Raw genomic sequence first — 15,089 nt, forward strand, 5'->3', positions numbered from 1 at the left:
TGAAGATGTATATCTTCCATCATTTGCTGAAAACTGTAGTAAAGGTGCCAGACACACCTGTGAGGAAGGAATTCCACAATTTAGGAGCTTTCATAGACAATGCCCTCTTCTGAGCCACCACCCACCCTGAACCTCTAAGAACACCAGAGCTACCAAGAAGGCCTTCTCTGCTGATCTTAATACCTGGTGGGGTCAGTACAGAAGGAAGTGGTATTTCAAATATTTGGGGCCTATGTTGTTTAGGGTCTTAAACACTAGTGTGTTTAATATCACTGTATGTAAGGCTGTGTGAAGCAATTGCAATGGTCACTTACTCACATAACCAGACAAAAGGAAGCCCATTGCTTCTCATTCATTATCCAGTTTTCTCTCCTCTTATCCCATGCCGGAGTGCTAAGTCTTCTTAGGAGCGTTTGGTGAAGGACTCTCTGCAAGTATATATTGTATATACCACATTGTCCTTCCATACATACATGTTGACACTCAAAAGAATATCAACATGTTAGTGATACGGGATAATTTGTTCTTCTGTTTGCGATTCATTTAAAATGTGTCAAGCACATTTTAAAAGTAAGTTTTATTTAAGCTAACTTCCAATCATGTAGTTGGTTAGTTGGCTAAAATCTTCCCTTTTAAAAATCACAAGTAATTTCATCTCTCTTTTAAGAATGTAAAAATATCATTTATTTATTTTATATATTAAATTCAGGGGAATAGCCTTCCCAATTGGCTAACACTTTTTTTAAAAAAACAAAACAAAACATTAGAATAACAAAATTTAGCAATGTCAAATAACTTTCCTGCTGCTCTTTGTTAATATTTAAGAGCCAGGTAAAAAATACTTCAAATAAAGCTCTTCTAAAAGGCTTGGACAAATAAAAAGAACAAATGTCATATGGGTCTGGAAATTTGTTGATATGGTTTTGTCACAAGTTCTTTTTCATCTTAGCTTGATGTAATCCCTCCATTACCTTCCCCAACAACAGTTATAATATGGGTATTTCTCCAGCCTCTATCAAGATGAAGATAAACATTGAGGTTTTTGTCCATTCACTCTGTCCTCCTTTGTGCATTGTTATCCAGTGGTTCAAGTGGCTATTTGGTTGGTTTCTGGCTTTTGGTACAGAGCAAGCCTGCAATCTACGCACATTTAACTTGTGCACATTCAGCTTTACAATAGCTCCCCAGTGTGCTTTGGGCAAGGGCAAATCAGCACTGTAAACCTAGCTTTTGAGACTTCTAGCAGTTCTTCTCCTTGTCTTACAGCACCACCGTCTGAATCTAAGTGTTAATATATATCTGTAAGAACTGTGGTCTTGTTTTCCTTTTTCTCACTTGGCTCTTTTTACTTCTGCGTGAAGGTGGATGAATCATTGGTTCACATTAATCTGAAACTGGTTGTTTTGGCTTGCAGGGGGGGGGGGTTGGGTAAGATGATTTTGAAGTAGCCCATTTTACATGGGTAGAATGTGCTTCGCATTTTATTATTTTAAACATTGTTACACTGCTCTTCCTTAAAAGGATTTGAGGGTGACAATCATTGTACAATTAAATAATAATTACTATATCCTTAAAGTGATAACTAAATAAAAAGCACCACTGAGGCATTATAGATCTTTTAAAATGGCTAATAATCACAGCTTAATATTGGAATCATAGAATTATACTGTAGAGTGGGGAAAGGACCACAAGGCTGATCTAGTTCACCTCCCTGCAGTGCTAAAGAATCCATGGTGACTCATCCCCAGAAACCTGAGCTGCAGATCTCATAGCAGAACTTGAATTCAGAGGCAGCTAGTAACAGAAAAGGTCTGCAATGATGAACAAGCTTAGGATCTCTCTCTGGGACCAGAGAGAGGAAAGATCACCAAACTGCATAAAGGATTATAAGGGGCTGAAGCACATGGCTTGTTTGCAATGTGCTACTTTGTTCATTGGTTACTTTGTAACCAGTATTGTCATTGTTGGGCGTGTGGTGGGAAAGTTTTATCCTACTGAAAATAAATATTTTTTTGTGATTTTGTCCCAACCCTCAGATATAAGATCATCAATTGATAACTGTGGTGCAGATCTAAGTCAAAATTTGAACCTTCATGATACCAGAATCATGGCTATCCTTTACCAATACCCCCTTACCAGGAGATGCAAGTAGGAAAAAGTATGAATAGTCCCCATTCTGCCTTTTAAGAGACCTGACTATTCAAAAAGCTGCCTGGTTGAAAAATTCTTAAATTTACAAACTTCCTTAGCCAAACACCATTGTATACAGTAAAAATAGTTAAATGAATTAGTGTGAGTACGCTTTAAATTTGTGTGATTATGCTTTATATTTTAAGGATTAACTATATAAGAATAATAATTCTCTTCTTGAGCCTTCTTGGGACAACAGTTGGTGACAATACTACAGTATTTGAACAACTTAACTCTTGCAGTAGTGAATTACATTTTTAATAAATCAAGAAGCAAACTACAAACATTTTTTTACACCCAACCAACAGTAAACATAATGTGCATACAGTAGCATCTACCGGTATTTATAGCAAGTACTTCTGCTGCCTTGAATAATATGGCAAAAAACTTGTTTGCAGCAGCTAAAGCCTAAAAGATTACAATACTTGCTCCCCATAAGGATGAGTTATAGATACTTTCATTGAATTATGTTGAGTGTTAATCAAAAAGCTTAATTTCAAATCATTGCTTGATTAAATTAGTTGCAATCCTTAGTTGCTGGCAATCACATTATTATTATTTATTTCAGAAGTGATTTATCAAAAAAGTGCTGCAATATGTGTAGCTTGCACCTGTCTTTTAATATATTGTTGGAGAATTTTCACTCATCATTCAAAGGTTGCTAATTGTTTTGAGGTTCCATCCTGTTTAATGGTTTTAAACTAAACCACTCACAATATATGTGTAGCATGTGCTACAGGAACTTTGAAACAATATTCAGAATTCAGATATGCTTGTTACACTGGGGGCAGTTTATCACACAACCCAACTGAGGAAATTAGTGTTAATAGAATCATAGAATCATAGAGTTGGAAGAGACCACAAGGGCCACCCAGTCCAACCCCCTGCCAAGCAGGAAACACCATCAAAGCATTCCTGACAGATGGCTGTCAAGCCTCTGCTTAAAGACCTCCAAAGAAGGAGACTTCATCACACTCCTTGGTAGCAAATTCCACTGCCGAACAGCTCTCACTGTCAGGAAGTTTTTCCTAATGTTTAGGTGGAATCTTCTTTCTTGTCATTGCGCCTGTTGGGTCTCTCTGGTGTAATTGTTTTAATCTAGCAGAAGATGCTTCTGAACAAATTTCCGAAATTAAAGGCCATCTATTTTCAAACCCAGATTTAGGAGATTGTTATTTTTTTTCATCATGAGAGTTTTGCTTCTATGAATAGGCCTGCATCTAGACTGAATATGAAATCTAGGATTTATTGTCATTTCTGTGTGATCATTATATTTTGGTATATTGTTGAAGAGCATAAGAATAGAAAGGCGTCATCCTCAATCTCTTGGTAGATCAGTGATTCCCTACAACCAAGATTGAAGCAAAACTTTTTCAGCACTAAAAATAAGAATACAATTCAGAATGAAATATCTTAATGATGTTGCCAATTCCTTTCCACATAAGCTTGCTGAGAGCATCATGCAGTGCCAAATGAACAGGGTATGAGTTTGTTTGTTTGTTTGTTTGTTTATTGCATGCATCATCAGGCTATCAGTCATGGCATCTTTTTGAGCCTAGTCACTGGTATAGTGCTGACTGAGACTTTGTGATCTTTGGAGGAATCCATGATTCTGATAGCAAAAGTTGTAAAAGTTCAGGGAGAGGATTCAAGAGTTGCTGGTCTTTCAGCTGTGATGACAGAGTGAGGCTGCATCCCTTCTCTTCCTCCTTCTGTTGCAGCCTGATGTAATGTCTGCTGCCAGATGACAGCTTCTCAGCAGAGCTGATGGTGGCCCTGCACTTTTGTCTTTTCACTACTCTATCACAGTCTGATGTAATGGCTTCTGTGAGGTATATGGATCACCCTTCCATTGGGCACTAGCAAATTGACCTGCTGAAATGACCTCAAATGCTTACTGCATAAAATTATTGCAGCTAAGGTCAGGTTCATGATAAGAATGCAGAATCTAGAAATGTTGAGTTGCGAGCCACTTGGGAGTTGGAAACTTGCATGAAGTAAACAGGTGGCGCTCATGCACCGTTTGTTGTTGTTGCTTATTGTAGATTTTTCATAAATAGATTATAATACAGCAGAGGTGAGGGGAAGATGGGAAGGGAACAGGAAGACAAGCGAATTCAGGAACTAATACTTGTTAAAGTTATATGGCCATTGAGGGAGACAGTTTGAGAAGAGGAAGAGCCAATGACACTTCAGCTAAGCTGGTCTTCAGCTCTACTGCAGCCAAATAGAAATGACTGTTAATGGATTAGTTGGACATGCTTTTTGGGGGAAACTATATTTATTTTCTCCAAGGAATTACAGTATAAGAAATGGTCTACATTGTCAGCATTCAAGATGATGCTGAAGGTAATGAGATCCTTTGACATCCAGTTATGTCATTTCATATTTCAAGAACTGGAAACTGACCACTGCCAGTTGCGGTGGTATAATTGAACACTTACTGGTACATTCAGGCAATGCTAAGAAGAATTCAAGAATGCTATGGCCAATGTGCCATGATAATTGACTAATGGATAGCAATGAATCTTCGTCACGTGAACCAGTGGTGTTAACCTACCCTTGTGTTTTTGCATAGTAGGCCTCAGGTTTTTTTTTTTTTTAAATAGACCCCTTAACCTTACTGGGGGACAAGTGCTCAACAACTTTGCTTTTAAGACCCGCAATAAAACTGTACCATAATGGCTATGTTTGCTCGCCTTTTTCGAACTAATGAATTCAGGAGAAGGTTGGTTCCTTGGGTTGCAACTTTATATGCATGAGTGTGGCCTGAAGAGAACTTACTTGCTCTTAAACCCCCTTGATTATAGGTTATAGGTTGCAATGGAAATCTAGTCAGATGTAAATGTAACAGTGCCACTGGCAATATAATACAGACTGTGGCATCTTTTGAAGAACTTGTAAAGTCCTGTTCAAAGGCTTGCAAATAAATTACTTTATAGTTTAAATAGAATATGTAATAACATCCCCTGAGTACCAGATTTCCTTCTTCATTTGTTATCTTCAGTTCCAAGATAAAGATTACCTCCCAATTAAGGCATTCCTTTTCTTGCCCAAATACCCGGTATGTTCCAAACACATAATTGTGCATTGCAGACCGCAATAGTGTGTTTTGAAAATATGAGGGTTTGCCTTCTATAGCAGTGTGGATGTGAATTTATAATCTTGTGGCCGTGTATTTAATGGTAAAGGTTGTGTGGCACCCTGATTTGGGTGGCCTGGCTGTGACCTTAAGTCAGAAGTTATTAGTTTTGCCTGTCAGAAAAGGCTTACATGATGTTCAAGATGAATTTCTTATGGTCAACAGTTCAAGACCCTATTGTATTGTCTTTTATCCTTGCCAACATGTTCACCAATAGGGGCGCTGTCTTTTCCCTCCAAGAATGCCACATAAGCACACTATGTAATTCCGCCCCTTTCTGACATCATGCCACTAATATTGTTTTTTTTCCTTTTCTTTCCTCAGATACTGAACGCCTTTATACTATTGTATTCCAAGAAATCTGCAACCGCTTTGGAAAAACCTATACCTGGATGTAAAATCCTTAGCAATGGGTAAAAAGACACTGGAGGGATTAACGATCATGCGAGATGCCCTGGACCTTCCGATAACCATAGAAGAACTACTGCATGAAAGTAAAACGAAGCAAGAAAAAGTGTTCCCCACAGCTGCATTGATGCCAGGTTGTATTCCTCTAATCAAATGTGTGAATATCCAATTAAATTTTGCAGTTTGAATTTGAATAGTTGCATTCACAAAATGCTTTCCTCTGGTGCCTGGTTGTTTCCTCGTCACCTTGGAAGATTAAATTTTTTATTATTATTTCTCAAAAAAACCCACTGAGGTGTCTTCTAAGAATAAATATGATGCACTTTTCAGCAATGCCATCTGTCTCTTGCATATGGGAGGGAGAGAACATGTGATATTGTTCTACTCAACAGCTCTGAATATGTGTATGGTTAGTTGCCGTGTGTTTTTAAGCTGTTGATAGCTGTTTCACAGGCCTCTCCACACCTTCTGTAGTTTCCCATGGATGCCCAGAAACAAAGTTCCCCAGCTGCCCTCTACCTATGAAAGGGAATTCTGTCTTTAGGGTGTGTGTCTGTGTTCATTTTCCACATTGTCAGGCATGACCCCACTGTCAAGTATTTTGGCATGTGCATTGGGAGGGGTGACTTGTACTGCTGGCTCTTCCTCCCAAAGGAATCTTGGGGGGGGGAGGACCTACAAAACAGCAAACAGTGCAATTAAAACATTTAAAAAACTTTTAACAACATGTTGTACATTCTCTCAATTTATATCTCAAAGCTACCAAATGCCTGGGTGAAAAAGAATGTTTTTAAATTCGCCCTGAATGTTAACAGTGAGGGGTCCAGCTCACCAGGTAGGATATTCCACAAATGGGAAACCACCAATGAGAAAGTCCTTTTAAGGGTCAGTGCCAGCCGGGCAGAATACAACGGAAACATAACTAATTTGGCTGGGTTTTTGCAGAAGCAACAAGAGTGACTTGCATCATTCCTGCTTTCTTAAAAACACATCACAAACTTGGGGGGGAAAAGAACTTCGGAGAAGGAGATTGTCAGGATCCTTCCAGGGTTGCTCATGAGTAACAACAGAGCCTTCAGTTACTAAGACTATTATTGTGCATTTCTATTTACCGTACAGTGTAGAGTTAGTTCCAAACATGACCGCTCAGTCACTTGAGAATCCGGAAGTGCCGCTCTCCTGTTTCCCGCCCAGCACCAAAGTCTCGGCACCCTAAAACGACATCTGCGGTGTCTCCTGACCCCCCAATGTTGTGCTGGTGCCGGAAGCGGCAGCTCTTCCTCAGATCCTCTCTGGCTGGTGTTGCTGGGTCTTTGCCCAGAGTATCCAAGCCTCTGCACCTCCTCCTCCCTTGGAGAGAGCTCAGGCGAAAGGCTAGAGGAGGAGGAGTGCGTCAACAGAAGTGGCTGGGGTTCCCTGTAACTTAGAGAGACTTCCTCTCACGAAGGGCTGCTCTCCCAGTCCTCCTCCCGAGGAGGACCTCTCTCCCTGCCCTCCTCATGAGCAAGACCTCCTCCCAGCCCTTCCTCTTGAGTAGTCCTCCTGTCCCTCTCCTCAGGAGGAGGACCTCTCTCCCCTCGCTCCTCACAAGGAATACCTCTGCCCCGGGTAATCCCTGACAGAGATTGTCTATTCTCTCTCTTTGTTCTGGGCATTGAAGAAGAGAAGTGGCATAAGTCCCCCTGCTCCTGGCTTCTGCCTCCTGCCAAAGTTTATCATAATATGAGAGACCCCAGCTTCCCTTGCTCAAGCTCTCTGCTTATTCCAGAGGACTTGGAAGAAGGAAGGCATCAGTGATGAGTAAAAATAATGCACAGCTAGTAAGCTATGCTCACATTTCTAGACCTTTGAGTTCACACCATGTATTAATTAGGGCTTGAATAGCTATATTAAGCAAATAAACTATTGCTCTTTCATTAAAAAAATCAATTTATATATAAAATGAATGCAGATATATTAAGTGTATGTTAAGAAAGTTTATGGAATGGAAGATGCTTCTGTTCTCCCTTTCTGCATGTTTTCCAGTTCATGAAAATGGCTGCAGTCGTTTCACTCAGATGTTTTCCTACTCACGTGCATAAACATCACACGGACATAAATAGGCCATATAGCCTGTCTGTGGATTGACCCCTACATACAAATACAGTGGTACCTCGGGTTACGTACTCAATTTGTTCCGGAGGTCCGTTCTTAACCTAAAACTGTACTTAACCTAAAGCACCACTTTACCTAATGGGGTCTGCCGCTGCACCGCCAGAGCACGATTTCTGTTCTTATCCTGAAGCAAAGTTCTTAACCTGAAGCGTTATTTCTGGCTTAGTGGAGTCTGTAACCTGAACTGTATGTAACCTGAAGCGTATGTAACCTGAGGTACTACTGTAATTAACTCTTGTCATATCCAAGAGTCACTCTACATTAAAGAATAATTGGGAAATCAAGTATGGAGCATTTAAACTTCTTAATTCACCACTTCTTATGCAAAGTTTCTACATGCCAGAATCTGAAAGCCAGTGTCATGCATAATAAAGTAATGCTTTTTGAAAGGTGCAAAAAAGACAATATGCAATAATATGCCTATATTTGACTTTTTAATGGGAGTTTTGATTATGATGATGATGATGATGATGATAGCAGAAAATACTGATTTTCTGGAAAGATTATTTAAGGCCATTGCACTTTCCAAATAGTTTTAAATTTATTTTACCTTGGTGATGGGAAACCAATATGCAACTCAGCAGCTACTAGTCTGCCTCTCTCCAAAATTATGGGAACCTATGCGCCCCAGCCCCCCCAACTTGAACCTGTAATTGTCCTATAAAGTGGTGTTTGGCAAACTACAGGATATAGCAGAGAACTATACCACAATACTGCCATCATTTCCATGTTTTCTGTTGGTGCTGTTTATTGTGTTCTACTTCCTAAGCTAGTTAAAAAGACAATTGCTGCTTACTGGATTTTCCACTGGGAATAATGCTTTAATTTATATTGCTTGTTGAAATGTGAGTAACTTTCCAAATGGATGTGTTAATGATTTTCCAAGAACTACTTTGTGATACTTTGTCACACATTTAAAAATGGTGGCTCTCTGCTTCAAGCCTGCAGTTCTAGGGATTTGCATAGATTTGTTGTAGATGAAGACTGTTTTATTTTTATTTTTTTTTACTTTAAAAGAAACAGAAGAAATAGATAATTGATTGTGTTCCTGTTGAGAATCCATCTCTGGTGCATCTGTTCCTATTTAAGACCAAAGCATAACAGATTCTACGGTTTTTACATTTTCTATTATACTGATGTCTAAATCCCTGGGAGCTATTGCACCACCAAGACACAGTTTTTAATCATCTGTCTTAAGCAGCAGAATATGACTAAGTGCCTCTTACACAAACTTATCTAGATTTCTAATTTTAGCCTAGCAGCCCTATCTGATAGGAAATGCAGAGAGACAGAGACTGACAGAGAAATTAAGTCTGATTGGTCAACAAGTAAGAACATGATGGAAGTTCAGTGTTCCCATATTTTGTATCGGCCTTCCTATATAGATATTGTTATTGAACTTGTATCCTTCCCTTCCAAAGGAGCCCAGGGTAGCAAACACATCCACATTTTTGTTTTTTAAAAACTTACTAAAACAGTTAATAGTTTTAAAATCCTTTCATGCCTGAGTATTTGTCCTGAAATTGATAATGTTGGAGACTTATGGACATCACTAGGGAGCACATGCAGCCACCACCGAAAAGGCCCTGTCACGGGTCAGCACCAACTGCACAGCGCCTGGTGCCACATTATCTTAACTTACTGTCTGGTCAAAAATTGTGCTAGAGACTTGCTTTTGATATGTTAAAGGATGTGAATACCCTTTAAAGACTGCTTGTTTAGCCCAGCTGAATCATAAGTAAAGCTAGTAAATTGTGTGTTTTTAAGTGTCAGAAACAAATTACTCCTCTCAATATTATCTCCACTTCTGTTTCTCTAGCTGAAAAAAATCGACCCTCTACCAAAGTCAGTGCAATGCTGAATATGCCTGTAAGCAAAGTTTCATAGTGATGTTTGCTGTAGCTGGGAGAATCTGAGCATTAGAAAAATTAAGCATCAAACATTAATGCTATAGTGGCAGGATTTTGGGTCATCTGGTGGACTGAAAATACATGACTTGTACACATCGTATGCTCCATGCAATTCAAAGGTGTAAATGTGAGATATAAGAAAGAGAAAAATATGTGTTAACTAGTATTGTTAACATAACATCAGCTTGTAGAAATTGTTTGTAGATCTTTCAGAATATGGGCCGTTAAAGGTGTGCCAAATCTACTTTGTTTTTCCTGGAACTTGAAGATCCCCCAACCAGACCCTTGTGCAAACAATATACCTTTAAAGAAGATGCATTGTCATAGCTCAGGGACATTATCATATCTCAGGGACACATTCTAGCTAGGCAGAAGAATGGGGCAGTGCCAGTGAAGTTCTCTAAGGAGATGGACTACAGTCTGGGAGAGGTCCAAAGGGCTAATAATTATAGAAGTCTGGGAGTGCTGCATTTGTGATCCTAAAATCTGAGATACCCACTCCTTCTAGTTATGGTGTGGGATGTGATGCTAGTTTCGTACCTACTCCTACTGATGCTCCAAACTGATCAAGTATAGAGCAAGCTCATGTCAATCAGAAATCAGCAGGGCCAGATTTAGGTTTGATGAGGCCCTAAGCTACTGAAGGTAATGGGGCACTTTATATGTCCAGCTGTCCTTTGCCAACAACAAATTGTCGCTGTTTTTTGTGTTGAATATATGCTATATGGTAATTTATGGACCTTATAGGTATCTAAATGCCATTTGCACATAACATAATATGTATTTTATCCAAGTAATTGCTGAACTGAAATACAATTAAGAAGAAGTATATTAATATTTAATTTTGGTGGGGCACCCAAGAGAGTGGGGCCCTAAGCTATAGCTTGTTTAGCTTAGACATAAATCCGGCACTGGAAATCAGAATTGCTTTTGTAAAAACAAAACAAAACCTGCTTTCCTTCTTTAAAAACCCCACGGTGTCCCCGTCCCTGTCCCCCACCCCGGCAGTGAAATTTAAATGTAATGGAAACATGTTGAAGTCTATTTTGAATCATTGACACAATAGAAAACAAAGTTAGTCAAAACCAGGTTTTTTAAGTAAATGAAAGAGAAACCTGGAAGATCCATGTAAATAGATGAGGTCTGCAATATAATCAGTTTTGATTATCTGTGACTGCTAAGCAAACAAGGCGGCCTATTGATTGTGATCTCATGTTATGCCCAATAACTACAAGCCCTTTCTAGAAATCTCTTGGCACTTGCGTGCTCCTGGATTTGCTCAGAAATCCACTCATTTCAGAATTCAGCTGCCCCCAACTACTCAGATACGTTTGTAGTGCAAAAGGCACATGGGGGCGTATGATTAAAGTTCTGCATTATGTTCCTAGGTAGTATACAGGATATATTTAGTTGCATACCAATATTCAAAAATTGCTACAGGAAGTAATTAGTACCCATACTTGGTTGAAAAATAATATTGTGGGAAACCTGACTGGAATCATTTATTTAAAAGGGCATGATTTAAATCAACCCACCCTGGCATTAATCAGTTATGTTTTATCCCCAACAGCTTCACAGATACAACAGTATTTGTAAATACCTTAAATGTTTAACAGAGACCCGCTTGACAAGAAAAAAAAGGTGAAGGGGTTTTAAAGTGTTTAAATCAATTCTAAGTGATGTGCAGACTGCTTCATTTTTCATGTATGTATCCTGAGGCTTTATGTAGTAATTCTTTTATCCGTTCACCTGGGTTGCAAAAGTCCCAAGTGGAAAGACTGGTAACATTAGCTAAACTATTCCTTTTTGAATAAAGTGATAGTTTTTCTTTCCAATAACAGTTGGCAAAGAAGTTTAATGACCTCTGTAAAGTGGTCACTGCATTAATTATAGTCTGCATAGAGGGTGAATGCCTCCTAAACATTCTCCCCCTCCTTTTTAAACAAAAGGGACCTGGATTTTCTGCTGTCAAGACATGCAATTGGGTTTTTAAACTTATTTTGCTGTTTTGGAGGGCCCCAGAAAGCATACTGATATGCATTGCAACATTAAAAACAAGGACAGACCAGTTGCTAGAAAAAAGCTTATAATACTAACATTTCAATAAATTTGTATGTCATATTGTTGAGTACAAGTGGTATATTGTATGTGCTAGCTGGTCTCAGAGATAATGTATGAAGCAGTGAATGATTGTAGTGGTTGTGCGAAAGTAGTGGTGAATGAGATTGAGTGAGTGGTTGTGCGAAAAGTTGGTTTGTTGGAATTTTACATTTTGCTGCTGTGTGAAGCTCTTCGACCTTTTATAGTGATACTGTGTTTATGTATACGGTTATATTTCAGTTTTTATTTGAATAATTTGACACGGTTTTTATTGTACGTACTGTGTTTATATATGTATTTTATTTATTGCGAACTGCTTCAAGATCTTCAGGCAGCAAGCTGTCTATATATGGAAATAATACATAAATGAACACAAATTTTTTGGGCATGCTTTGCGGTGTAATGCTGTGCATTCCAAATCAAAAGAAAGCCCCCATTGAATTGAGGAGCCCCACATGTATCCTTAATATCAGAGGATAAATGCAAATACATTGTGGAAAGCAAAATATGTAAATAAGAGAATCGTTCTCACCAAAATAATTGCTGCTGCTTGAGTTTTAGCAGACTAGAAAGCAGAAGCACCAGGGGGAAAATAAAGCCACAAGAAAAAGTTTAATTTGTGTTATTTTATGTATTTTTCAGAGCTGTCAAATGGAAAATGCTGAATTATTCCTTTCTGAAAGCTCCTATTGTCCCATGAGAAATACTTCAATTCTGTCAGGATTGTTAAAAAAAAAAATACATCTGTGTTCAGAGTTCTAAATTTGGCATGTGACTAATTATTGTTTAAAGTTCTTGAGGTTTAATTTTGATCCTTTCAGCTTAATTAACTACATCAGACCTACTAAATATGCATTACGCCCCTTCCTTTTATTTGGGTTTTTTTTTGGCCAGAAGTTCATGTATTACAACACAGTTCCTCCTATTCTACAGATGTCTTCTCTGCATACTATCTTGATTTTATGTAGTATGATGCACTTCGTGGTTTCTATACACCTGCAGGGATGTGCAGTAGAAAACTTTGCTTTTTTACTTTCATGTTTCATATTCAAAATTGTTTTTGCTATTTCTTTTTTCATTAAAAAAAAATCCATCACCTATTTTTTTTTTTAAAAAAAAGTTCGGATTCAGTTCATTTGTACTGTGTATTTCCACTTGCTAAACAGAAGCAATGCTATAGTGCTGAAATCAGCTTGTAGGGATGAAGATTTCTGTTGCTTTAAAGGTCCTTAGGGGCATTTGCTCCACCAATTTTTGGGTTACAAACTCCCTCCCCTTGTGCAAGTTTATTGAGACAGACTCTCCATTGACTTAGACAGGGATTAACTGATGTATGAGGAATGCAGCCCAGCATCAAGGGACTGTTAGGGCAACAGGATTCTTTCTGTGGAGGGGGCATTTTTCCACCACTAGCAGCCCTAGGGACTGCTGAATTATTTTTTTTAAAGCCTATGCAAGACTAGAGAGATGGAACTTCTATGGACAAGGAATAAAATAAATGGGTGGTGGGTGGTGCAGCCAGTGATGATGTAACGTCAGTGGCAGAAGGTGCAGCCACATATTACCCCTCACACAGTTAAAATCCACACAAGGTTGTTGTCGTTTAGTCGTGTCCGACTCTTTTTGACCCCATGGACCAGAGCACGCCAGGCACTCCTGTCTTCCACTGCCTCCTGCAGTTTGGTCAAACTCATGTTAGTAGCTTCGAGAACACTGTCCAACCATCTCGTCCTCTGCCAGCCCCTTCTCCTTGTGCCCTCAATCTTTCCCAACATCAGGGTCTTTTCCACAGAGTCTTTGTCTCATGAAGTGGCCAAAGTATTGGAGCCTCAGCTTCTGTCCTTCCTGAGTGAGCACTCAGGGCTGATTTCCTTAAGAATGGATAGGTTTGATCTTCTTGCAGTCCATGGGACTCTCAAGAGCTATACAGAGTTATACAGGAGGCAGCAACGAAAACACAAGGTACAAACATCCAAATAGGTCTATTATCAACCATTAGTCTTTTGACAAAGGCAGGAGAGAGAACTAACTAAATCAAGTTCAGCAGGTGGGGTGAACAACTCCAGTAAATCTAGCTCCTCTGTTTTTGCTCATACAAGTGTATTTTAACACTTTCATATTTCTGTTTCACAGGTGTTGAAAAACTAATCCGCCATCTACATCAACACAACATACCCATAGCTGTTGCCACCAGCTCATCTCGGGTGACATTTGAAATGAAAACAAGTCGACACAAAGACTTCTTTAATTTATTTCATCATATTGTGTTGGGAGATGACCCTGAAGTGAAGGCTGGCAAGCCACAGCCTGATGTGTTTTTAGTCTGTGCAAAGAGATTTAACCCTCCTCCGCCTCCAGAAAAGGTAGGAATAATCATAGTAATAAAAGCGGCAGTGTATAATACCAGGTCATGCTTTGATTTTCATTTTTTATATAATATAGTAAGTTCTATGTGAGATTTGATAGCAGCTATAAAAAACAAGTGGGAAAGTATTGGCAAAGATTCTGTTTCTTCGTTGTGTATAATGGTTTGCAATGCAAATGTGTATCGATTTGCTGCTGTACACTACAAATGAACAGGAGTGTTTTAAGTGTGTCCAATATATTTATAAATCTGGGTGCTAACTGTTTGGACACCGAGTTTTCCACCTGCAACATTTGAGATCTTGTGTATGAGTGCAAGCAATCTCTTCTAAATGTTCAGAATAGGACATTTTGTAACATGTTTCATGATGTTTTTGTTTTGAGTGTTGAACATGACATTATTTCTGTATGTCCTGTATCTGAAACAGAGTAAAGACGTTTGCCTCCTGAGCCCAACAGTAAAGAAACAAAATGCAAAATTGGGTTTTCAAATGGGCAACAACTTCATTAGCTGTAACTTTTTAAAGCATTTGTGATTGATTAGATGATAGATACTAAATTTCTTTTCTACAGTTCGCTAAGTGTTGCTTGGAATTATAACTCTCTGAAGGGCAGATTACAATGCTCAGAATTCTTTGAGAGAAATAATATGGTTCAAAATTTCTGTTCTGCAGTGTAGGTTTCAGTTGGCTGAAGGCAATATGGTACTCTCAACATGGTGGACTCAGAAAATCTAATCAGCCCCTTACCAGCAGGGCCAGTAGTCAGGGATTTTTTTGGGGGTGGTGGTAGTATCTAGAGGGCACCAGGCTGGCTACCAC

At 38.9% G+C, this 15,089-nt stretch overlaps 1 protein-coding gene across 1 annotated transcript in view; it reads left to right on the top strand.

Moving 5' to 3' along the window:
* PUDP (pseudouridine 5'-phosphatase) overlaps positions 1-15,089 on the top strand; it is a 61,535-nt gene that overhangs the window by 19,845 nt on the left and 26,601 nt on the right. The window contains 3 exon segments of the mRNA XM_033146385.1: positions 5,657-5,722; positions 5,725-5,874; positions 14,038-14,267. Coding sequence (XP_033002276.1) covers positions 5,657-5,722; positions 5,725-5,874; positions 14,038-14,267 — 446 coding nt within the window.

Source organism: Lacerta agilis, chromosome 4 (assembly GCF_009819535.1).
Source record: "Lacerta agilis isolate rLacAgi1 chromosome 4, rLacAgi1.pri, whole genome shotgun sequence".
In the NCBI taxonomy this organism is placed as follows: domain Eukaryota; kingdom Metazoa; phylum Chordata; class Lepidosauria; order Squamata; family Lacertidae; genus Lacerta; species Lacerta agilis.